The sequence below is a fragment of the Sturnira hondurensis genome, unplaced genomic scaffold (genome assembly GCF_014824575.4).
Source record: "Sturnira hondurensis isolate 20B ecotype Veracruz unplaced genomic scaffold, ASM1482457v3 Scaffold0008640, whole genome shotgun sequence".
Taxonomy (NCBI): Eukaryota; Metazoa; Chordata; class Mammalia; order Chiroptera; family Phyllostomidae; genus Sturnira; species Sturnira hondurensis.
The window spans coordinates 21945366-21971385 of record NW_028081271.1 but is presented as its reverse complement, the minus strand read 5'-3'; the positions used below and the strand labels follow the sequence as shown (position 1 = coordinate 21971385).

The window sequence follows — 26020 nt, the reverse complement described above, 5'->3', positions numbered from 1 at the left end:
GCTTTGCATGTGAACGAAACACCAGTCCCCATTCCTGCACCCACAGTGACACAGCTCACAGACTGTCTTCTTTCTTGCTGTTCCCAGAAACAGCATCAGAGCATCCCCCACAAATCCCTTGAGTAGCTCTGACCCATCTCTTAGTTACCCTGCATTCACTATTTGCAGGCCATCCCTGCCCTGGTGCTCTGCCCACCTGGTAGAAGGGGAGAGGCTGGTAAGCTTCTGCTCAACCAATAGGAGCACTGCACCCCCCCCACCCCCGCCGCCGCCTCCCACTGCGCTGGCTGTGCTGGCAAAATGAAAATACAAAATATTTCTACAGACTGCTCTGCAGATAACAAATAGACCCTTGCATAAGTATGGTGCCCAAATTCTAAACTCAGCTCAAATTTACTCACTGTTTTACCCTAATCTCAACCTAAATACTTTACATACTGACCATAGCCTGTGCTTTTTAGAATAATGTAACAGCAAACTTTTAGAAATAATACTATCTATAAAACAGATGAATGTGAATGGGAAGATGGAGGAAGGAGAGAAAAAAGGGAAACTAACTGGCTAACTGAATCCATCTCAAGGTGAGTTTGAAGAGTTAGAAGTGCAATTTCCTAAAAGGTAGAGGGATAGACCAGACAAGCTCATAAGATCCATTTCACTTTTACAGGGGGTCCTCAGCACACAGGTAAGGCCACGGCCCAAGTCAGTGGAGCTGTTTCTTCCTTCAGTCCTAAGGACACATCTGCACCCATCCGCTGAATACACAAATCCAGCCCGGCAGCCATAGACGCCACCCCCTACACAGCCACCTCTCCAGGCGGAACACCTTACATTCCAGCTGGGTTTGTGAAGACAGAGGAAACAAGTGGGGGGAAATGTACAAAGCTCAAAAGCATTCTCCACTTCCTGAATCTGGGGGGGTCGGAAGGTGTGGGTTGGAACACGGCTGTTCCACGTTCCCCTACTCCCGGTTCTTTCTAACAGGTTGTGAACAATGTCACATTCTCCTAAGCACTCAACCCAGCCCTGCCCTAGGCTGCTCTGCGGGAGAGGATCCACCCGATGATGGTACAGCTCCTTCCTCCATCTTCTCTTGCTGCATCAGGTTTGTGGCAGCGGCCAGGATGACCAATGTACCCTCTGAGGTCTTGTACCTTGATAGCAACCGGGTAAACCGTGGCTCCAATTTCAAAACTTCCCTTTTTGAACATCATCACTGATGTATTATTGATGCAGGTTCCTGAAATGCAGGAGAGAATAAAATGCTATTTCTTTTGGTCCTTTACCCCAGAGACCAGGAGTTAAGGACTGAATATAATAATAATTCTAACGATTCTTCAAATAGGATAAATCAGTCACCTCCCTAGCTTACAAACAAACACTTATGAGAAATAAGCAAAATATCCATTTACTTCCTTTTCTCTTATTACAGGACCACATTCCTGACTCACACGTGCCAGCCTAGACGAATGGCTGCAGACACCCAGCAGACTGAGCAGGCTTCAGCAGGAACTCTGCAAGGGGCTGAAAGAGCCTTCCCACAACACTAGGAAAGGGAGTCCTGTGTTGAGGAGGTTCACACTATGACACTTAGTCCAAAGTCTAAATTTCTATGAGTTTCAGTCCCACCACCAATCTAAAGGGACCTAACATCATCCAGTGAAAACAGACAACCCCAACAAAGGCTGAGGAACTTGGCCGAGGCCACACCAGAGCCCCAGTCCCGCACGACACCCCCCCCCCCCGGAAGCTCTGTGGTGACCAACGCCTTCTTACCCTCCGGGAAGATGAGGATAGGTAGCTTGCTTTTATCCTGCACGTGCTCACTCAGTCTTCAGAAGAGAAAAATAAAACAATGGGTCAGTGTTATGTCCATTGGCACCAAAATGCATGTATAAATAACCTACATAGATGCGACATTAGATGTTGCATAAAAACAAGTGAACAAATACGACCCTGTCTTTTATAACTCTAGAATCTAAATCTCACAAAGATAAAACTTAAAAGGACACGGGAAAATCGGCTGACTATAGTTAATTCACAGTTACCCAATTAAGTAATAATGTTTGTGGACAGGAGACACTGCTCAGACTTGGAACCATCTGCGGGACACACCGCCCCAGGGCCCTGAAGAGGGCACCCTTAATAAACACCTGATAACCAAACTCCCTAACAGCCTTGTTGGGCTGAGTGTAAAGTCGACCCAGCTTTACACTCTGTCCCTGAGACGCAGCAAAGGGACTCTGATGGCAGGTGCCTTTGTTCCTATGGAAGACAGCCTCAGGTGGATCTGAAGTCCTCTCAATTATACCACAAAGCTTACGCCATTACTTGCACGATTTATTCCTTTTTGGGGGCTTGAAAACAGAGCAGCACTTTGTTACACTGCCCTAAGTTTGTTTGTATTTGTGATATGAATTGATTCTAAGATTTCAAATATCATTAAAAGTATACATGTTATTTGTTACAATGGGTACAAAAAATAAAGGTTTGGAATCACTAACTTGGTAAACAATATTAGTGTTTCTATACCTTTCATATTCCATGTTTTAGAATAAATATCTTTATTATCAAAGCAGTATAGGCTCAGTGTACAAGACACTATAATTTCACTGTGGAGGGATAACTACCTCTAAAACGCTTCCCTGTAATTGGTCAAATAGAATAGCATTATGTCGATTTACCTTTTGGCCACCAGGTGGCGATCTTTCACCTCAGAGCGCTCAAACCAGACGTGAGGGCAGGCCTTCACCATGGCTCTCTGAATCACGCCCATGAGTCCCCCGTGCGCTTGACCCACCTAATCTCAAAGAGTTAACTGGTAGTGAAGCCGTCCTCACACAAACCCCCCACGCTGCGGAGAAAGGCCCAGCTCTCATAAGATAAGCACCCCAACCTCTCACACTATTGCTAACCATAGGTTTCTCACTATTAAGAAACCACAAATCTTAAATTTATCTTTTTAACTGGTGATACCAGAGATGTACAATTAAAAACATGGTTGAAAATCCTAAAACAAAATAATGAAGCTGAACAGTACCGTGTGTAAAAATGTCCTCCCCACTGCCCGGCCTTGGGCAGGTTCTCCAATGCCCTTGAACCCAATCCTTTCAAATTCTCCCTCCTTATCTTCACCCCTTTCCATGTCGCCTAAATATCCAAAGTCTAATCTCCAACCACACTTTCAGTCACTCTGCTCAGCATATTTGCTATTAAAGTCATATGGAGTTCTCAAAAGCAACATAAACAAAGGCAAAAATCTAGGTTGGCAACCACACAAACAAACATGTTTATCTGTTTACACCCTTAAGGCAGAGCTCAGCGAAGGGCCCAGAAGCCTCTCAGCCCTGACCAGTCTCTAAAGTAAGAAATCTTGCCCCAAGAAAGCAACAGAAAGAAGTCTTACCATGGCATAATAGCCATCACTGGCCAAAATGATGACGTCAATGGGAGAGGTATGATTGGCCACACAGATGCCACCGTTTCTAGGCCTGTTTTTCCTGTTTAGGATGTATGCAAAGCAACAAAAATTCATGTGAAACAAGTGGTCTGAACTCATCCCTCACCTCAGCTTCATCGACTCCAACTGAAAGCTCCAAGCCTGGCTGGCCACTTCCCTCTGTGCGGTACAAGTGGCCTCACCTGTCGTGGTAGGTAATGATGGCTGTCAGGGCGCGCACGCAGATCCGGTAACACATTAAATGAACATGTTTACTCATGAACTCCTTAAAGCTGCAACAACAGGACAAAGATTTTTGGTTTTATTTTACATGTAGGAAGAAAGGAAAAGCTGCTGACTCCAACAATTTAACAATCACAGCCTATAGTCCTTTATGCCTGCACAGTATTTTCATAATATTAGTGTGTATGGTAAAACCCTGGAATTAGCATTTTTATGCCCACACGAGGAAACAAAGCAATGAGAGCTGCTTACATTCACATAACTGAATGGGTTTAAACTTCATAGCTTTGGAATCTCCTGCACAGCTGAGTCTCCGAGATTCCTTCCCCTTCAAGTCTACACCCAGAGGCAAGGCGAAGGCCAGAGTCCAATCTCCTAACTAGCCCGGGAGGAAAAGATGTCGGCCTGCTCCAGAATTTCCCAGGAGATTTCTCCTTCACGGAACAAACAAAGACGCCCTACCTACATTTCTTATTCTCTTACCAATTTATCAACACAGCAGAATGCTCAACACTAAACAACATGCTGTAAAATCTGCTAGCCGCCTTGGACTGCAGTTTTGTGCTTTCTCCCTTTTGTCTTTAAAACGGGTAGAGTGTGAGGGCTGGATGCCAAAATGAACAGTTACAGATCAAGACTGGTAAAAAAGTGAAAGACTTCAGTGCCAATGCCACGGTAATCACTGGGTTAAGAGTCTGTGGTTTGGCCTTTGATATCAGAGCCACCACTGCAGAACCCTTCGGACACGGACACCCCCACGTTACTCACCTCCCGTTGGGCAAGTATCCCACCATGGTTGTGCCCACCACCAGAAGGCTAATCCCCGTGAAAGCGAGAGCTATCCTGTAATAAGAAGACAAGTTAAAACACAGCAAACAAACCCTTGCACTAGGTACAGAACTGTGTAAAAATAAAAATGGGCATCATGAAACCACCCGAAGACCTGCTCACCTAGAACCTAGAATTCTAGCTAGAAATGCATTCAGGCCTATCAGAACCAGAGACCATTTTGATTCCAAACTGACAGCCACTGTGGATCTGGCTCTCAGCTGACACTATCTCCTCAGGCATCAGGCATCAGGCAGCCAGGATGGAAAATCCTAAGGCTGCGCTGCTCGGCTGTCCTGCCCTCAGGCACCTGCTGTCCTACCCTTCCCCTTGGCTTTAAACCCTGGCGGAAGCACAGCTTCTCTGTGAAGCAACAGGAAATAGAGCCTGAAAGCGCCAGCATCTGGAAAGGCATACTGAGAAAGCAATCAGTACAGCAAGACCGAGGGATCAATACTGCCTCTGTCCTGGAGTAGGAGAGAACTAGCCCCACCCAGGGAGGAGTGGCCGGAAAGTACATGTCTCCTGCCCCTGTGTTTAGTCCATCTGGACAAGCAGTTTGTCTTCGGAAACCTGACTATCTCTGGCTGATACACAGAGAAGCCAGGGCCTTTACAGGACAACCACCAGCATGAACGTTCAAGGGTCAGAGGGACTGGTTGATGAAAGAATTGTACTCTCCCTCCTACAATGGGAAAACACAGCAGGGAGACATAGGTAGGCACATCATGCAAGGGGCTTAGGCAGCAGCAGCTCAAGCCTTTTGTCCCCTCAGGCCCTGCCCTCACCTGAGAGGCAGCAGGAAGCAATACCGAATCAGCACTCCTAAGCCCCATAAGACAGTGAGCCGGAGGCTGATGTACTGGAAGTTGTAATTGGTCCTGCTCAGCAGGTTCCAGGACTCCAGTTCCTCTGCTGAGAACCTCTTTGTCACCTCATCATCCATAATGGTTTCCATTCCTTTCCGGCAAAAGTAGAAAATATCAGAGAGCTCAAAGTCTGGAGTATTATCCAGAGCCTTACTGCTGCCACTTCGACGAATTTCTTTGATCTCTTCTTCTAGTGAAGTGGGATCTTTTGCAATAATTCCTGCAAAAGAGAACACACTGTCAATCTGCAAGAAAAGATGTTGAACATATGCAGAGCACACAGCCCACCTTTTATATAGAGAAGAGTCTGTGTGGAATTAAAATTGCATTCAGAAACATATTTCAAACGGACCTTTTAAGATAAGGATCGAGACCCAGGCTTACCATTGGTATAGGGCTTGTAGAGTTGGTGGTTCTTCTCTTTGGCTCCTCTCTCCATTCTCAAGGTTGCCCACTGCAGTGGAATAAAAGTTAAGAATGAACACCTCCATTTCCACCCTGCGAAAGCCTCAAGCCCTGTCACCTGAGGTCAGACTGTAGCCAAGTCCGCATCCATTCTAATAGTGAACTCAAAGCTCCTCCTAGATCAGTACCCCCTCCTTGATAACTAAGACCAAGAGTTAAGTTGCCTACAGTCATCAGCTGGAAACTAAGGAGCGCAGGCAAGCCTCTAGCTTCTCACTACCTGTTTCCTGCTCCTTAAGGAACTGCCTAGCTGACTTACGTGGACCTCACACGCAGTTACTACCAAACAGCAGCAATTCATAAACAGCACAATCAAGCTTCCTTTCAGCTACTACCTGCCACCTGATGCTGCCTTCCTCCCAAATTAGTCCAGGAAAGAGACGGCTTTTAGTGGATAAAGGATTTAAATTATATGCATGGACTGTCCAATTACCTCTGAGTAACTTTTTAACAGGAGAACTCTAGTTGATATAGAAAGGCCTAAGTGGCTCCGTGTTAAGAAAAAAAAAGCGTTAGGGAAAAAATAGCACTATTTGCGAGATTTAAAAATGTCTAGGTTCAAATCCCAAGTTTGACACTCATGCCCCTCAAGTAACTCATTCCAACACTCTGAATGTCAGTCTTTTCTATCTACAAAGTAAAATGATACATCACGAGGTCACTTAGAATCATATGAAATTTTGTGCGACAGAACTTGGGCAACTGCAAAAAACCCTAACTGTAGTCCTGGCTGGTGTGGCTCAGTGGACCGAGTGTTGGCCTGTGAACTGGAAGGTCACCAGTTTGATTCCTGGTCACGACATGTCTGGGTTGTGAGTTCAGTCTCCAGCCGGTGTGCGAGAGGCAACCAATCAAACCTTTGCTTTCTTCCTCTTTTACCCTCTCTCTAAAAATAAATAAAACCCTTAAGGAAAAAAAGAGAAAAGCTCTAGAGCCTCCCTTCCTTCATTAAAATAAATCCTTTTAATTAGAGAGAGAGTGTCAGAGGCTAGGCCCCTCCCACGATTAAATGAGGAGAGGTGAAAGCATCTCCTCATTTATGACATTCTGAAACATGTTATCACCGAACAGAAAGTTGTGTCCACAGTGATCAAAGAAATAGGAAAGGTATCTTAAAGGTGTCTTTGCAGACTTCTGTTTCATCATGCAAGGTGGAAAAGAACCCTACCATTCACGACATAGCAAAATCCACATGGCCCAACATCTGGTGTGAACTTTTCCGGCAGAGCCTTAAGTATCAGCAAGACCGCTTTGCATGGTCTAGCAGAGCCAAAAGCAGGACACAAGTTTAACCAGTAATCTAACCTCATCTGGAAATTTCTCCAAACTCTACTGTCTAACCCCACCCCCCAAAAACCCAGAAGGCTTAGAGAGTCACCCAATCAAAGAAAGGCCTATGGCAAGAAAATGCACATATACCCATTTTCCCTATGTCAGATATTACGCCATCGATGTCTTCTGGCTCTATGCGTGGATGATCTCCTCTAGAAGAAAATGTAAATATAACTCCTAAAATGGAGGAAGATGAATTTCAGCTGGGAATTTATATAGGGAGGGGCTGAATAAGGGGCTAGAGAGCTCCCAAGAAGCCTGGCACACAGACAGGTCACTCAACCAGAGTCCGGGGCTTTCCGTCTTGGCCAAGACTCAGCAGCAGTATTACAAGCAGAGTCAGAATCAGAAGACAGCACACAATCAGAACTGGTTCTGTACTGACAATCCTGATGCTTAGATTAGGATGCACCAGGTGGGTAACACATGCCATCAGGCCTCACAAGTGCTAAAATTTATGTCTGTGAGGGCGGCTTCCCTATGCAAAATTTCTGATGGCTGTGGTTTTCTGTTTTCACTGGAAAGGTACTCCTTAAATAAGATTCGACATCTCCTAGCTCTGTGCATGACAAAGCTCTGTCACAAACATTTCCCTGCCTGCGGGCTTTGTACTTCCAGCTTTACCTTTTGAATTTCAGGTACATTACAAAATGCTTCTATGTTTAAGAAAGAACTGTCCAGTCACAAGAGTAGGAGAAAAGAGGGCAGGGTTGGAGGAGCCTGGCTGTGAGCTGGGAATAGCCTGCGAAGGCATGGCTGGGTTGCTTTACCCTGGTCTGGGGCCTGAGTGACGGGGTGCCGCACATTAGCAACGTCTGACAACTACGCGACTGGTTCTCTGCGCTGTCACTTCAAGCACAGTGCTCCAATACCCAGAACAAAACTGAGAACCCTTAGTTCAGCATTCATTCCCCTATAACCCTCCTCTCACATACCCTGTGAGATGCCATTTACTACACTGTCAGTATGAGTACAAAATGATTCCCTTTTCAGCTTCTACCAGAGAACTAATCACGTGATTAAGGTCTAACAGTCTGAGCAACACTAATCTAATCTCAGTACAAACGTCTTTGCAATCAACTTCCACTGCATTCTCTCATGAACTAACTAGATATACCCCAAGAATCTTACCCTCAAAATAGTCCAGTTCCCATCAACCATAATCTTCTATGACCCAGGCAAAAGCTGCATCTTTTAACAACTCTTTTCTCTCCCTGTTTCAGCTATAATCTCTAACTAGTTTGGCAGTAGCCAAATCCACATATCCTGACTTCGCTGAAGAGCCAACCTCACATTCCAGTCACTGGCTGACCGTCCATCTCCACACCAAGTCCAACCAGCCCTCACCACCTAACGGGTTGAGATTTAAAGGCAACGTACCTTCTCCCAACCCGCCGTGTGCACCCCTCCCTCTGGCCGACCTCCTCTGGTGCTGGGATCGAGTGGCAACGCTGCCATCCAAACTTTCGGACTTCCCACCTGTCAACAACTCCTATCAATCTCCCCCTGAGCTGACAGCCCTTCACGGCAGCTGTCCATCTTTTACAGCCTCGCCTGTCATGCCCCCACCTTCTTTCACTGGCTGCCTCTCTCGCCTACACCACTAATGCAACAGCTCTAAAGAGAACCGTAATCTGCTTCCTCCTCCGATCAGTCCGAACAGACACCGCCAGTCTGACCACGTCACTTCTTTGCTCAAAAACGTTCAATGGCTTCTCAATGCCTAAGGAAATATTTGGCTTTACCGTCTGCCTCACTCCCTCCACGCACCCAATGTTTTTGCTCTACAGAACTACGTACTACTACCTCTAAACAAGACTGTATTTTCTCATCAGCATTTCTAGAGCGACTTCTGCTTTTTAAGATCTAGTTCAAATGCCAACTCTTACATGAAAATGGCATCTGCCCAATTCCTGCAGTTGGAAATCATCTTTGTCTATTTTAACCAGCACCACATCGTGAATCAGTTATGGAAACACGTATCTGTCGTGCCAACTAGACTATAAATATCTTGAGGGGTAGTAGCCAGAACCTACCCATGTCTGCATTCCAGCAGATCGAATACCTTGCACTTAATAGGCCATCAATAAGGGTTATATTTAATTAAGCAACACAAGGTCCATATGAAAAGATTAAAGTGATTCCAAAATGATAAAACCTAAAAACACTTCCAATCACCTTCTCATCTTCTTGATTTCATCGGTAAGCTACTCAAAGGAAAGTTAAAATCGACCTTCTCGTGGGGGCAGGAAGGACATGGCTGATTAAAATTACCTTTCACTTATAATCATATGATGTTAGTATTATTACTACTCCCATCCTCTAGATGAGGAAGCAGATTGGGAAGTCTGATGGCTCAGGCTGAGTTTTGGAGCTGATTTAAAGCCGAGGGCCACCTGACTCAAAAACGCATGCCCCTCCCACCACACTGCCCCCACCTGTACAGGCTCCTCAGTTCCCTCACGGTGTCAGTGGCTCTCCACCCACCAATTCTGCTTTGGAGTTTAACGCCCATCAGATTACAACTCTCCCACGTTCTCTGACCTGACCTGATCAACTCTTTTCACATCAGGCAAGAAAACTCGCAGGCCATTTATTTTCCCCTTCGTCCTTTACAACCAGTCTTTCTTCTTTCTGCCTTCCGAAATCATTCTCAACTCAGAGTCAAGTCCACTCCTAGGAATTCTACCCCAAATAGTACCACAACCACTGTCTTGAGGGTAAATCTGAAGCACAAACATTATGAAAACTAAAACCCTTTAAATAACACACTGCCCTCTGCACAGAAAGATTTTCCATGACTCATCATTAACAGGACCTGCATGGAGTTGAGTCTTCCAGCAGAGGGAACACAAAAGACACTGGCCCGCCCATAGTCCCTCCAAAGCCCCTCCTTGGCAGGTATTATATCCAGGTTCTTTTGTACAGAAAAAGGAACTAATCATGGGAAACTAGCTATCAAGCCTGGGCTTACTTAGGTCTACCAAAAGCACTGGGATATGGACTATCAGCTATCCAGTTTTAAAAGTTTTATGAAGATTATCTAGTACAATGCAAAAATGGCTGATAAAAACACAGATACAAAGTTACATGTGCACGCTACTAACACAACCAAAAAATATGAACGTGTTTTGTTGAAGACTGAAAGGTAATGCCCCAAAATTTTAAGGCGTTGTAAACTGAAGGACATAAATGAATGTTTAAAATTCTTTATTATTATACTGTCTGGGTTTTTTTTGCCGCCATTTAACAAACCACCCCATAACGCAGTAGCTTAAAACACTACCATCATTTGTTTTGCTTAGGATTCTGCAAATTGCAGAGCTGGCACCAGCTGGGTGGGCTCAAAGGCCGGGGGCTGGACCCCTCCGGAGGCTTGCGCAACCCTGCATGTGGTGTTGGTGCTGGCTGTCAGAGCCACCCTGGGGCTGTGCGCTGGAACACCTACAGGAGGCCTGGGCTTCCTCACAACCTGGCATCGGGTTCCAGGGACAAGCCGCCCAGGAGTCAGACAGCAGTTGCACTGTCTTTCTAAACCTGATCTCACATGTCACACAGCATCACATACACCGAATTCTATTTGTGAGAAACAAGTCATAAGGCAGGTCCCCATTTAAGAGGAAATCAATCAGACTCATCTTTTGATGGCGGACATAGGAATCACTCAAGGAGTTTCTAAAAGTGCCAATCCAGATCAGTTAAATCAGAATCTCTGAGGAGAAGCTATGCTCCTAAACAAGCACTTTTAAAATGCCTTCTCAGGTGACTCCAACTGTGTAGTTGGGAAAGAGAGAGCCACAGAATTAAGATAATTTCTGAGCTTTCTTCCAGCTGCAAAATTATATGTCAACCCAATTTGGGAGGGGCTGAAGAGGCTTTAAAAAAGGCAAAATAAAGACCTGTCTTCTATTAAAAAACATCCACAAATCTAGGTTTATTTTAGATGTATACATGGATATACAGATGGGTGCTTCCCAAGTTCTAAAACCAGCTTGGCCAAATCCAACTTATATCTAATACCAGTACCGATAAAAAATAGCATTCAGTTCTTATTGCCCATTAAGATCTACTCAGAGCAGTAACTCTTGATTAGGAGGTGAGAAGAGACAGAGCCACCCAGTGCCTCTGCTGGTACGCATCAGTTCTTCCTAGCCTACCCCTTACTCTAGCTTGTCACCAAGAAGTAATCATCCATAATGCTCAATAGGACAGGAGTCACAGGGCCCGTTGAATGCCTGATACACACCTCTAGGAAATAGAGAGGTGCAAATCTAGTTCCCGAAATTCTAAGTCTTGAGGTCAAAATGAGTACATACACACACACATTAATTCCATGATCACTTCTAAACCACTGTGCCCCAAACCAGTGATTTTCAAGGTGTGGTCAGCAGAGTCTTTGATGGTTTAAGATTACCTGTCCCATAGACTGGCCCAAACAACATATATTTAATGAAGTTTCCATTATTAATTATGATCTACCCTAAACGTCACAAGAATGTACATTTAAAACTATAGTCACAGTAAGAAGGATCTACCTGGCTATGAACTTTAAAAGATTAATTTGGGGGGATATTTTCAAAATGGAGTAGGGCATATACATGGATTCCAGGCCTGTGCCCCACCCAAAGAGATCCAAGTTAAAAAATTCTAGCTACTAAAGAACACTAGGCTGATAACTCCTATTTCTATGGTTTAAAAAATGAGGATTTCCACCCTGACTTGTGGGGCTCAGTGGACTGAGCACTGGCCTGTGAACCCAAAGGCCACCAATTCAATTCCCAGTCAGGGCACATGCCGGGGTTGCTGGCCAGGTCCCTAGTTGGGGACAATTGATCAGTGCTTCTTTCTCACATCAGTGTTTCTCCCCCACTTTTTCTCCCTCCCTTACTCTGTCTCTAAAAATAAATAAAATATTTTTTAAAAAACAAGAATTTCCATAGGTCTATGAATTAATCATTTGCTTATAAATGTGAATAAAAGCTAGATATCACTCACTGCTGTCTCCTAAAAGTTTATCAGCTGTTCTACTCATTCCATACTGGTGTATGTTTTTTTCACAATGGCAAAAGGACATGGGCAGTAAGGTATACAGTGCACAGGAATCCTGAGCTCTACTGGCGATTTCCTTGAACTGAAATTTAAGAAAATTAGACTTCCTGATTAATTAAAATAAACACTATAGCCCTGGCTGGTGTAGCTCTGTGGATTGAGCACAGGCCTTCGAACCAAACAACTGTGGTTTGATTCCCAGTCAGGGCACATGCCTGGGTTGCAGGCCAGTTCCCAGCAGGGGACGCACGGGAAGCAACCATACATTGATACTTCTCTCCCCCTCTCCTTCCCTTCCCCTCTAAAGATGAATAAATAAAATCTTTAAAAAATAATAAATAAAAATTAAAAAATAAACAGTATACATTAGCAAAGTAACTTCCAAAAATTGATTAGCTTACCACTTCTCAAACTTTAATGTGCCTATGAATCACCTGGATCTTGTCGAAATGCAAATTAGAATCCAGAAGATCTGGAGTGGGCCTGAGACCTCCATTTCTAACCAGCCCTTAGGGGCATCCCTGCTGCTGGCCTCCAGACCTCCCCCTGAGTAGCAAGGAGCTAGGTAACTCAGGGGACCATAAGCTGTGCTCAAAAACCACACCACTGCAGAGAGGTACGCACACAAGTGCATGTGTACAGAGCAGCACTACTGACAACAGCCAGAAGGAAAAACAGTCCATCAACAGACAGGCAAATTATGGCACAGACACACAGTAAAATATTATCCAGCTTAAAAAAAAAAAGTACTGACACACGTTACAATGTGGATGAATCTCAAAAACTTTATGCTAAATGAATGAATCCACTCAAGTACAAAAAAGCGTATTTTATGATTGTATTTATATGAAATATCCAAAACAGGTAAATCTAGAGACAGAACAGCCTCCTTCCTGGTTGCAGGGAGTTGAGGGTGGGAAAATGGGGGCCACCTGCTTCATACATTTGGGGTTTCCTTCTGGAGTGATGACAATGCTGTGGAAGTAGTAGCATTGGTGGTTGTGTAACACTGTAAATACAGCAAATGCCACTAAGTCTTTCATCTTAAAATGGTCAATTTTATGTCAAGTTCACCTTAATTTTTAAAAATGTAAAATAATGACTTTTATAGGAATATTAAATAGAAAATATTCAATGATATACACTGAAAAATTTCTCACTGTAATGTAACATTTCATATAGCTCATTCAATACATCCTCTGAGCCTTTATTTCTTCTTGATAAAATGTAGGTATTTTATGTTGTCCTGTCCACTACAGACTTATAAGGAACCAAAGGAAAATGAGTGAAATTATTCTGTGAACCATTAGATACTATAGGAACAAATACTACTACATTGTTTCAAAAATACCTGAAGATTTGGTGATGATGAAAAGATATTTTTAACAAATCACCAAATCTTTAGATAGGTATTACCAGTGTTGGGGCACAGAACAGCTTCCAGGAAATATCCTTCTCACCCATTTGACATTATGACCAGTTTGGTTCAGCAGTATAATTCATTAGGTTCTGACATATGTTAAGAAATTTATTACCCATCTCCTCTATCTTTAAAAAAAAACAAAACAATTCACTGAACACCCTTTTTCTGTTAATTATTTTTGTCTGAAATGCCAGAACCTATTCAAGATAAATGTCTGAAGGAGAGAAAGACTCTCCCAGACTCATCAGAAAGGGGCTATTTTAGCAGCAGCTTCGGATCGCTGCATCCAGTACATAAAAAGTGGGATCTGGTGGTTTTTTTAATTTTAAGCCCCTCTCTTTGAAATAAAGACGGACGGTATGGAGCCCTGGAATAGGCTCCTTTGCTGCGGGGAATCAAGCGTACAAGTACCTCCGCTCCAAAGAAAGACTGCTGAGGCTTTCCAAGTACAGATTTAGTGATTCTTTTTGCTCAAAATGCCACTTCCCAACTTTCCCCATATCCGAGGTAACAATCAACCAAAGAACAATAACTCTTTCCACCTCTGAAGCAACCATCTGTAAACACCACAACTCACCGCAAAAATTTTTAACAAAGTTTTCATGTAGAGCTTTCGAATACCAAAGGAGACTCCAAAAATAGCGGGGACTATGATGAAAACGAGGAGGAGGGTGAAGAGGACAGTCAGGGAGATGCCCAGGAGGTTGACAATCAGGCTATCGAAGGGCAGCAGCAGGAACATGGTGGAGGATCCAGACCAGGCCGATGCCTCCTCCCCAAGAACAAAGCACAGCTCTCAGATGGCCCTCGCAGACAGCACCAGCCTGGGGAAGGAAGCGAGTCCCCAGGAGCAAGCAGACTCCATTCCGAAGTTCACATCATTCCATGCTTGTGAGGAGCATGACAACAAAGAGAGCCACACACAGCAGGCAGCCCGAAAACACCAGATCTCTTGGAACAGACAGGCTTTGGAGGTGAGCAAGGCAGGATCAATCTTCACTATGAGCACTCGGGTCCGGGCTGCCTTTCTGTGACTGAGCAGTGAGGGAGGGATCTCTGCTCTGCCGCCCTTACACAGCTTCCAGAGGTTTTACTTTATTTTCCTGCCCAAGAGCATTTAGCAGATAAATCTGTCTTGAAGACCTGTCATTGCCAGAAGCACCAAGAAGAGTTCAACTTGATGCCAGAAAAATCCTGATTAACTCCTGCGGTAGGGGGAGGGGGTGCTGGCACCCCACACAGAAGGCTACTGAACTTGAATATGTGGAAATTAAATAACTGTTTTACTTAAAACTCCTTCATAAGCTGAAAATTGTGTTCATTGTGGAGAGTTCACGTCTGGCCCCATTCTTCCTCTAGAAGGCTTCCTGGTGCACGCTGCTTCCAGGACCCTCCTACCTGGAGAGCTACAGTCTTTGCCAGTCGGACACAGAGGCTGGCACAGAATGTCTCATACTGCCTGCGGTGAGTGTAATTCCAGACGCTCCTGGCATTGGTTTCCTCTGGATATTCTTCTCCCTAAGGTCCCCTTTCTCAGCGGTGACCCGAGTTCTTGGCAAGAAGTTGCTTACATGCTGCCAAAGCTAGAGGTGGAAACAGAAACACCGTCAGTCACAGAAATCAAGAGGACAAACATCAATATGTTTTGGGGGGTAGGGGACTGTTTTAGGGTAAGGCCGGAGTCAGTGCCAGCTTCTCAAGGCACCAAGGTCAAAGAGACTAGGCAGAGCAACAGGTAGCAGGCACAAATGTAAAGGAAAACACACAGAGGTTTCATAGTTTTCAAATCCAATGGTATGATCTGTGGCCGCTCAGGCTACAGAAACAGAAATCTACGGATAGAAGACACACTTGAAAAGATAAAGAGGGTATACTGTGAAAAGTACATTTCTTTTACCTGCCCCCCAGAGTTCTCGTTTAGGTACAGTCATTATCACCAGCTTCACATTCTTCCCACTACTCTACGCTTGTACAAGTAAATCGCAATGGATCTTTTCTACCCCCAACCGCCGAAACAGTAATGACGGCATACTATGAACGTTGTTCTTCACCTTGCATTGTGTTTTGTTTTTAGCCTAACATATCACAGTGGAGTGTTTAACCAGCACATACCTTGCCCCCTCACTTTTTATAGGTACACAGATTTTAACTGTAAGAATGTACCATGATTTAGTTAACTGGTTTTCTGAGGTTGGACACCAAAGTTTTCATTTTTGTGTTGCTATAAATAATGTAATGAATAATCATATGCATACATGATTTAGCACACAAAATGAACAAGCAAATATAGAATAAAGTCCTAGAAAGGGAATTGCAGGGGAAAAAGAAATACATAATTTTAATTTTACAAGATACTGTCACATTTCTACAGAGATCAAACTCCTCTTGCCTATCTCCCCATGCTGGCCACTCTGTTTTGTTTGTTTTTTTTTTTTTAGACTACTTTTTGGAGCAGTTTTGGGTTCACAACAAAATTAAGAAGTGGGTACAGTGATTTCTTTTATACCTCTTTATGCTAAACTTTATGCTAAAAGAATGAATCCACTCAGGTACAAAAAAGCGTATTTTATGACTGTACTTATATGAAATATCCAAAATAGGTAAATCTAGAGACGAACAGCCTCCTTCCTGGTTGCAGGGAGTTGAGGGTGGGAAAATGGGGGCCACCTGCTTCATACATTTGGGGTTTCCTTCTGGAGTGACGACGATGCTGTGGAAGTAGCAGCGTTGGTGGTTGTGTAACACTGTAAATACAGCAAATGCCACTAAGTCTTTCATCTTAGAATGGTCAATTTTATGTCAAGTTCACCTAATTTTTAAAAATGTAAAATAATAATTTTATATGAGACATATATAAAAAATATACGTATGTAACTTGACGCAGGCACTCCCATGCCTATGTCGTGAGCCTTATGAAAACAGACCACTGCTGGATTTGGCCCAGAGGTCACGATGGTTTGCCAGCCCCTGAACTAGGTGAGGACATTAGTTGATTGCTTAAAAGTGTTCACTTTAGTTGATCATTGATGGTTTGCTTTGTTGATTAGTTGACTGTGATGGTTTGCTTTGTTGATTCGCTGTTTAAAAGTGCTTGTCCCCACATATGTAACAGTGTCCCCCATCATCAATATCCCCCACCAGAGAAGTACATTTGTTACAACTTATGAATCTATATTAACATCATAATCATCCAAAGTTCAGAGTTTACATTATGTTTCACTCCTGGTGTACATTCTATGGGTTTGGACAAAGGTATAACGATATGCGTCTCCATCATTACAGTACTATACAGAATATTTTCACTGTCCTAAAAGTCCCGTGTTCTGATTATTCACCCTTCCCTGGTAACCAATCATCTTTTCACTGTCTCCATAGTTTAGCCTTTTCCAGAATACAGTTGGAATCATACAGTATGTAGTCTTTTTAGATTGGCTTCTTTCACTTAATAGAGCCACTCCCTTTTACAATTCCACTATTTCAAATATCTTACAAAAGGATTTCAGCTGTATATTACTCATCCCTAACCACAATTTACCAATGCAAGTCCTGAACTTGGGAGCATGCTAACAAGTCCCTCTGACAAACATTTTGGCCTCACACATATCAACTTCTGGCTCTAGTCCAACACATTAAGAAGGTCAAGAATAAAGAAAAGGTTACTAACTTTACTTAAAATTTGTGCAATGCTTTACAGAACTCAAAGCCCTTTCACATGCAATGTCACAACCTGTCAACATATATTATTTCCATTTTACCACTAAGAAATCAAGCAAAGTAGACACACACCCAGTTCTCTGACTCCTAACCCATCACTGCTCCTGTGATGTTCCCAAACATTGAATGATTAAAAGACATGATGGTTCAGTGGCACCAAGTCACAAATACTACTTCCTGTATTTGATCCTCGACATCTCCCACACTCACATCACATTATAAATTGAGCTACTATAATAAGCGTTTTATATATATCCCCCCATAATTCTCACAACACCCCTGTGGTGAAGTTATCATCATCACTGCTATTTATAGGTGAGGAAACTGAGGCTTAGAGGATGAAGTCACCCAGGATCACACAGCTTGCAAGCAGTGGAGCAGGAATTTGGACACAGGTATCTGTCACAGAGCCCGGCCCTTCACCCACCGTGCTCCCCATCCCCCAGACTCCCCTGAAACCCCGAATACTTCCTCCATGCCAGTCCTGCTCTACAGAACTTCTTGTGAATGTAAACCGCAAGGCGAATCAGGACTCAAGTATCCGAATTTGGTGTTCTTCTCAGAATCTAAGGTACAAACCTGCTTTCACTTTTATAAACTAGCCAAACTGACTATACATGCCAGATTTCTAACTGCGTCCCAACAGAGGTTCAGGAAATTAGATGTATTTCTGAAACAACTGAATTTGCTGTCTGAGTCATGGTATTCCTTAAACCTGTCTAATTCCAGCTGAATTCTTAAGCCACACAGCTCGGGCCCCTTCTCCCATTCCATGCACCCTTGGCCAGCACTCCCGTGGGAAAGACACGGTGTGATCCCTCTGTCCCACTGGACAGCTGCTGCCACACTGGCTGAAGTTACCTGAAGTGCCATGGACCCAAGGTGACTCATAGTAGGGTCACTTTGACTTCCCATGCCAGTTTCTTTGGATTACAATCATCTGGGAATTTCTAAAATTATGTTGCCTTCATGTCCCAAAAACATGAAAGCAAACACTTTTAGGCAATCAACTAATGTCTTCACCTAGTTCAGGGGTTGGCAAAGCATCATGACCTCTGGGCCAAATCCAGCAATGGTCTGTTTTTATAAGGCTCATGACATAGGCATGTTTTTTACATTTTTAAAGAGTTATAAAAACAAAGAATGTGTGACAGAGCATACCTGCAAAGCCTAAAATATTTGCTATCTGATCCTCTACAAAGTAAAGAGTTTGCTGACCCATGATCCAGCTGTTCTTCCTCCCCAGAAAGATAGTGAACTGCCCTTTGTCCCTTCCCACCCTGCTTTCTTATCAGTGCCAGACTGCAGAGCAGAGAACAGTAGAACCAGCCAAATAAGTTATCCTGCCAACACTAAACAAGCCTCATATTAATTCTTAGGAGTAGAGAAAACAGAGGCAGCTTGAAGGTATAATCGTACCTTAAAGCCCCTTTACCATAGGCTCTGATCTCTGAATATATCAGAAAGTTGCTCACATCAGAACTCAATCACACCACAATTTCTAGATAACTGCTCATTCTTAGGAAAGAATATCACTTTGTCTGAAGTAAATATAACTACGATTCCTTAAGTATGAGGCAGAGGAAGACATTAACCAATGTCTCCAAGGAGTATGTATTCATTCTCTTCTGTAGCTTCCAGTCAAACTCAATGAGTCATTCGGACCTTTCCCCAAAAGCCCAAATGGTCCAAAGAAAAACCTAAGAACCAGCTAGTTCTGACCCTTTTAGGAGGGAAGATGGCTTTATTCTAGGGATGTGACAGGGCCCATTGCTAAGGTCTTCAACCCTCGGGTGATTCTGTGCTTTTAGGGACCCAAATAACCCAATTTCCAGTGTACCTCAGTTTTCAGAGAGACCAGTTCATGCATTTAACAGATTACTTACTGGGCACATACTGGGGACCACACATTAAGTTAGGTGTTAGATACTTAGAGAAGAATAAGTATGCCTAGAGACGAGTATTGAGCACATAAGTACGCATGAAGTCATAATTTCATACAATGATGATTAACAAGGAAGAGAGTCCTGGAAAAGTACATTACAGAGGGAACTTACAAATTTAAATTGGGGAATCTAAACCAATTCTGACCAAATCACAAGGCTGGACAATTATGATTCCTAACTGCAAGGCCGAGTATTTCCTCTCAGTTACCTTTCTGCGACATGTTCTACTCCAAGAGACCATGCCTACCCAACTGTGTCCAGAGAGATGCTACACACCCACTCCAAACGAGGAAGATCTGGCATTTTATTACAAATAAATACTTCGGTTACACAGGGATAATGCATTTTTAAAGCATAGGAAGCAGAATGTCTCTCGCACACAACATCTCAATAAATGGTGTGGGTTATCATTTCATTGTGATCAGAAGAAACCCAGAGTACTAGCCTTAGATGGAGAGGAAATCATTTCAAAGTATGTCACAAAACACACAAGCCAAGAAATACTACGTGCTTAGCAAGAACTAAGTGTTCAATAAAAAGGTTAGCTGTAAAGTACAGAAATATGAATTAAAACTACTGTAAGATGGCAGGAAAAAATATTTTATAAACAACAGTATCAGCAAAAATGAGAAAATATCAACTACTGCTGGTTAGAGTTTAAAATGGTATGACCTTTACAGGGAAGAATTTAGCAATCACCATTAAAATTTTAAACGAACATACATAACCTTAGTTGCAGCAATTCTACTTGTAAAAATGTATCCTAAAGATGGATTAGAACAGTGACTTTTCCACTCCTCGTGGACACTTGGTAGTGCCTGCAGACAGTTCTGGTTGGCACAGCTTGGGACAGGGGTGCGACTGGTACACAGGGCAGAGGGCAGGGGTGTGCCAAACATCGTCACGTCCAGGCCAGCTCCTACGACGAGGAATCACCCAGCCCCTTACCCTCACCATTACGACGCAGTTGGCTGGGCGTCATGTGCAGGTTGCGGGTTTGGTCCCTGGTTGGGGAGCATCCAAGAGGCAACCCCCACATTGATGTTTCTCTCCTTCTCGCTCCAAAATAAAGAAACAAATGAGTGGATGAATGTTTTTCTTTTAAAAAAGAATTACCCAGCCTCAAATGTCAATGGTACTGAGGATGAGAAACCCTGTATGGAAGCATGTACAAAATGGTATCTGTGCAAGGTCACTCACTGAAGCATTCTTTGTAATATCAAAAGCAACATTAATGTCCAGTAACAGAGGATACAACGGAATACTATTCATCTGCTAAAAACGAGACACACGTATACGTACGCACAAAGAAACGATCTCCCACTCAGATACAGAAACCACGCCCACAATAAATCCAATCTTGAGGGAGTGCAGTTCTCACGTTCTCACAGAGGTGCCTGTCTGCAAAGGCAGACAAGTGACTGGCTAGAGCAGCCACCTCTAGGAGTGGAAGGGAGAGGTCACTACTTACCTTTTTGGTATCTTTAAAATTGTATTTATCATTTTGAAAAGGTAATAGTCTCATGCTTCAAAAAATTTAAAAAAACACAACAGTCTTTGAATTCTGACTTTATCACTTAACTAGTGGAGTGACTTTAGGTAAACTACTTAATCTCTTTAAGCTCCTGTTCAACAATACCTACTAAAAGTAATGTTCAAAAGATTACAAGACAACAAAGGAAAGCACTTTTACAGTGCCTAGAGCAAGGCAAATGTTCGAAACTTATTAACTATTACTACTACTGTTCTAAGCTCCTGCTACTAGGAAGGAGGGGCATTTGAAGGTATTTCCCAAGAAGCCAAGACATTATACTAATGAGACCGGTTCCAACTTCTGCCTGCCTGAAGGTACTTATACCCCCTAAAACGGCTGGACGTGCTGAATCCATTCAGGAACTGCACGTGGCCCCACAGGGAGGCCAAACAGCCATAGCCAATACCACCAAACCACACTGATGGGAAACAAGACTTCTGTAGAAATCAGGAAAAATGTTTCATGCTTGAAGACAGTATCTGGGTGGGTGCTCCAGCAAAGAGTAAGACTGTCACAGCAATTAAAAAAAAACGGTTTATTTCTTTTTAGGGAGGGAAAAAAGGCAGAGAAACATCAATGTGTGGTTGCCTCTCGAGTGCCCCCTACCGTGTACCTGGCCTGACACCCAGGCATGTGTCTGACTGAGTTTCAAACCACCCTTTGGATTGAAACTCAATCCACTGAGCCACACCAGCCAGGGCTGTCACAGTAATTCCAAGTCAATAAAATAGATACTGATGCCCAGATGGCCGGGATGTGAGCAGTGTGGGCCCTCGGACGACCCAGCCAAACCATTCCCATGGCCACTACTGGTTGCACTGATTCTCTACCCAGGATGCACATTTGGCTCACCTAGGTCTCAGCCCAGATGAAGTAAATCAGTCTCTAAGGGTAGGACTTAAAACTTGTTTTTTAAGAGACTTGGGTGGTTATAAGGATAGGGAGAGAGTTGCAAACTACTGGGTGAAGCATTGTTACCAGTTAACTCAGCAAACAACTGGAAACTGAGAAAACAACTTACTGTCTATCTTTGATTACAATTACCCTTAAGTAATACAATGTATCTAGTCTTCTAACTTAAAAAGAGAACATAAGCAAATGAAGTTCATTTGTAAGAGAGTTGGTGAGGAGATCTAACTACATTACAGGACTTGTAGAAGCTCTTTAGTATGACGCGCACCCTGAAGATCAAGCTGGCTGCCTAGAAAAAGCAGATTTGCTCGGGGCACCCCAAAGCAAGAGAATTGGTATTATGGTAGGCAGTTACAGGAGTGCACATTTTAGCTTATTAAGAATCTAACCTTCAGCCCTAGAATGGTGTGGCTCAGCAGACTGAGTGCGGGCCTGCAAATTAAGGGATCATGGTTCAATCCCCAGTCAGGGCACATGCCTGGGTTGCAGGCCAGTTTCCAGCAAAGGACGCACGAGAAGCAACCATACATTGATATTTCTCTCCCTCTCTCCTTCCCTTCCCATCTAAAGATAAATGAATAAAATCTTTTTTTTTAAATTTTATTTATTTACTTATCTTTACAGGGGAAGGAGAGAGGGAGAGAAACATCAATGTATGGTTGCCTTTCGTGCGTCCCCTGCTGGGAATTGGCCTGCAACCCAGGCATGTGCCCTGACTGGAAATCGAACCGCAATCCTCTGGTTCGCAGGCCTGTGCTTAATTCACTGAGCTACACCAGCCAGGTAAATGAATAAAATCTTTTAAAAAATTAAAAAAAAAATCTAACCTTCACACTACTGGTGACAATGTATGATGGTACAGCCACCTTAGAAATGGTAGCCCCTCAAACGGTTAAACATAGTTACCACATATGGCCCAACAGCTTCCCCTCCTAGGTATATATTTAAAAGGGAGGGGGAAAAAAACTGTCCACACAAAAACATTGTGCCAGTGTTTCCTTATTCAGAATTGTCAAAAGGTAGGAACAACCCAAATGTCCATCAACTGAATGAACAAAATATGCCTTAACTATACAAGGAAGGTGTGGATGAAAAAGAGAGGTTCTATGGAAAGTAACCTCAAAAGGTGATCTGATCATGTCCTCAGTGGGCCAGTCACGAGTAGTCATGGCCCAGGACGTCACTTTACTATTTTTTAATCCTCACCCAAGGGTATGGGGATGGGGGGAGGGAGAAAAGAGGAGAAGGGGAAAGGGAGAGAGAAACATTGATGTGAGAAACATCACAATCAGTTGCCTCCTGCAACTAGGAATTGACCAGCAGCCCAAGTATGTACCCTGACTGGGAATTGAACCTGCAACCTTTTGGTGTATGGGACTAATAGGGAAACTCAAGAGTTAAAGATTTTAACTTTAGTTATAGTTGACAGGCTTAAGTGATTAATGCATGTGGAAAGCTGTTATTCCAGGAACTAGAATGCATGACCTACTTGACTCCAGAAGGTCTACAAGCAATTCAACCTTTGTACCCCAGAGGTCTACAAGCCTGCAAGATGGTATCTGAGCCACTGTGTTCCAGGACCAGTGACGCAGATAAAGAACCAGTTGAGCAGCAGATAAAAATACTAGGAAAATCATCATTGTAGGACTGCAACTCTTAATCTGATTAACCTTTTTTCCAAACCCCTTATCTACCCTTTTCTTCTTATAAAAAGGTCTGTGAAGTGAGGTGAGATGTTGAGGTGGTTTTTAGGGTACATAACCTGCCTTCTTCTCAGATCACCAACATCTGAATAAAACGCCCATAAAGATTCAATCCTTGTCTCTACTTACTGGTTTTGGTAGTGACAGGCAGCATGAACACTGACTTTTCCAGTTTCAGGACTCCGTCCAACTAAGTGAGCCACCTGGCCAGGGCAGGCATACACCTTTTGTAAAAGGCTTATCTTTGCCTTAAGCAAGGCCTGTCTATTGTGTCTGTGCATCTAAGTTAACACATCTTTGAAATGACCAGTTCAAGAGAACACATTCTTTTGTGGGCTTTTTTCCAAGATTTTGTCTTTAGAGGGGAAGTGAAGGAGAGAGGGAGAGAAATGTCAATGTATGGTTGCCTCTCATGCATCTCCTGCTGGGAACTGGCCTGCAACCCAGGCATGTGCCCTGACTGGGAATCAAACTGCAGTCATTTGGTTCACAGGCCTACACTCAATCCACTGAACCTCACCAGTCAGGGCAAGAACACATTCTTAACTATCCCATAATCTGAACCCTGCCCTGCTTTCTTTCATGTGATCTATTTTACTACCCTCCTTAATCTCAAAGGCATAAAAAAAACTGCAAAATGTTATTCTCTGAAGCATTTTTCTCAGTCTGTTGAGGTCTTGCTTCTAGGAGTATCCTCTGTTTGACTCAAATAAATTTTAATGGAAATTGAGGGAAATAGTGGAGTATAAGAAATTTGCTTGAGTGGATTTTTACGTTCTTACATGGACAAATGGAATATTATTTGGCCCTAAAAAGGAACAAAGTATCAATAATTGCTACAATAGGGATAAACTTTAAAAATATCACATATTATGTGATTGTACAATATGAATTTAAATTAGAAACAGAAGGTAGATTACTGGTTACTCAGGGCTGGGGAGAATAGGGAACTAGAGAAGAGAGTAACAACTATGAGGTTTCTTTTTGAATTAATGAAAGTATTCCAAAATTGACTGTGGTGATGGTTACATGTATCTGTGACTATAATAAAAACCTAAATTGTATACTTTAAATGGGTGTATTATATAGTATGTGAATTGTATCTTGATGAAGTTGCTAAAAAAAAAGACTTTCAGATAATGTGGTCAAAAAAGAATAGACTCTTCAGGAAGATATTCACCTATATACAGATTCTGCAGGGTGGTGGATACATTATGGTGGTCAGGCTAGATGTTTTATAATTCCTCCAGCCTCCATTACTTGCTAGCTATGTGACCTCAGGAAAATAAATCAACTTTCCATGCTTCAGCTTTCTCATTGGTAAAATCAAAATATGTATCCTGTGAAGACTGAATAGAATGCATATCAAGTGATCAGTATAGTGCTAGACACACAGTATTCAATAAACACAAGTTACTACTAAGTAATCATCACTACAAAGCTGGGTGCAATAATATTAAAATAACAAACTACAACTTTATTAGTCAACTATTAAGAATCTAGTTCAACCTCTTTTTTATAAAAGAGGGCTCAAATAACTGAACCTTGGAAGGGTTAAATAACTGGAACAGTTTAAAGAGTTCGCCAGTAACAGAGGCAGAACTAGAACACAAATCTGCTGCCCAGGCTGACCGATTTGCTTTGGGGTGCGTTATACTTCAGAGACAGCCACCCACTTTTCCTAGTGTACTGTGAGGACACAGACCCACTGAATGCACCAATTCTGATATGATGGTTAACAAACAAATGTGAACACAATAGAAATACGTGTGGCGGTACATTTAACAAGTGTATCAGAGCAGTGGAGTATAAGAAATTTTCTTGAAAGTGCTGCTGCTGCTTAGGAGGAAAAGCGTGTTTCCAAGGAGACAGGGCAACACTCAGATCTACTAGGTTAAAGTAAAGCTGAAGTGATGAAAAACCAAGAATACAGATATAGGGGACAACGATCCTGGATAAAATAAACGGTTCAAGACAAGGCCAGGACAAGTTAGGCTAAAGGATAACTCAACTCAGTAAGAAAAAAACAGGAATATGGTCAGTTTCAGGGTCCTGATCTTAATTAAGGTCACTCTGACCAAACCCTTGCCTAGAAAGGGCTAACTTGAGTTGCACTGGGTAATAAGTTAACATGATACCAAGTTCACCCCAAAGCAACATAAATCATCAAAAGGGGGAAAAGAAAAAAAAGGGACAAAGAATGTAGGATATTTTAGTTATTCCAGGCCATCAGTTTAAGAAAGAATAATCAACTTGCTGGCACTGTAAGACCCAAGACACTTCATTACCAAACCTGAACACTGCTCTCAAAGCTCAACTTCAAAGTTGTTCCTTTTATAGTTGGATACCGTATATATGTAATTGGGAGCAACTTCCTGGCCCTTTTTTCTTTAAAAATCTTTTTTTTTTCTGATTTCACTCAGCATAATTATTCTGAGAATCATTCAAGTTGTTGCATGTGCCAATAGTTCATTCCTTTTAATTGCTGAGCTGTATTCCATTGTATGGATATACCACAACGCTTACCCATTCGCCTACTGATGGACACCTGGGTTCTTCCGGC

At 42.9% G+C, this 26020-nt stretch overlaps 1 protein-coding gene across 6 annotated transcripts in view; it reads right to left on the bottom strand.

The window, feature by feature from the left end:
• The window catches only part of GPAT4 (glycerol-3-phosphate acyltransferase 4), a 36253-nt gene that overhangs the window by 6000 nt on the left and 4233 nt on the right, over positions 1-26020 (bottom strand). For 4 of the 6 annotated variants that reach the window (XM_037055436.1, XM_037055440.1, XM_037055437.1 and 1 more), the window contains 9 exons: positions 14226-15231; positions 5764-5833; positions 5299-5599; positions 4451-4525; positions 3643-3732; positions 3407-3500; positions 2685-2800; positions 1777-1832; positions 1155-1240 (listed from right to left, as the gene is read on the bottom strand). In XM_037055436.1, coding sequence (XP_036911331.1) covers positions 1155-1240; positions 1777-1832; positions 2685-2800; positions 3407-3500; positions 3643-3732; positions 4451-4525; positions 5299-5599; positions 5764-5833; positions 14226-14390 — 1053 coding nt within the window. In that variant the 5' untranslated portion in view covers positions 14391-15231. The remainder of the gene's footprint in view (positions 1-1154; positions 1241-1776; positions 1833-2684; positions 2801-3406; positions 3501-3642; positions 3733-4450; positions 4526-5298; positions 5600-5763; positions 5834-14225; positions 15232-26020) is intronic. The other 2 variants (XM_037055441.1, XM_037055442.1) reach the window with 2 other exon arrangements.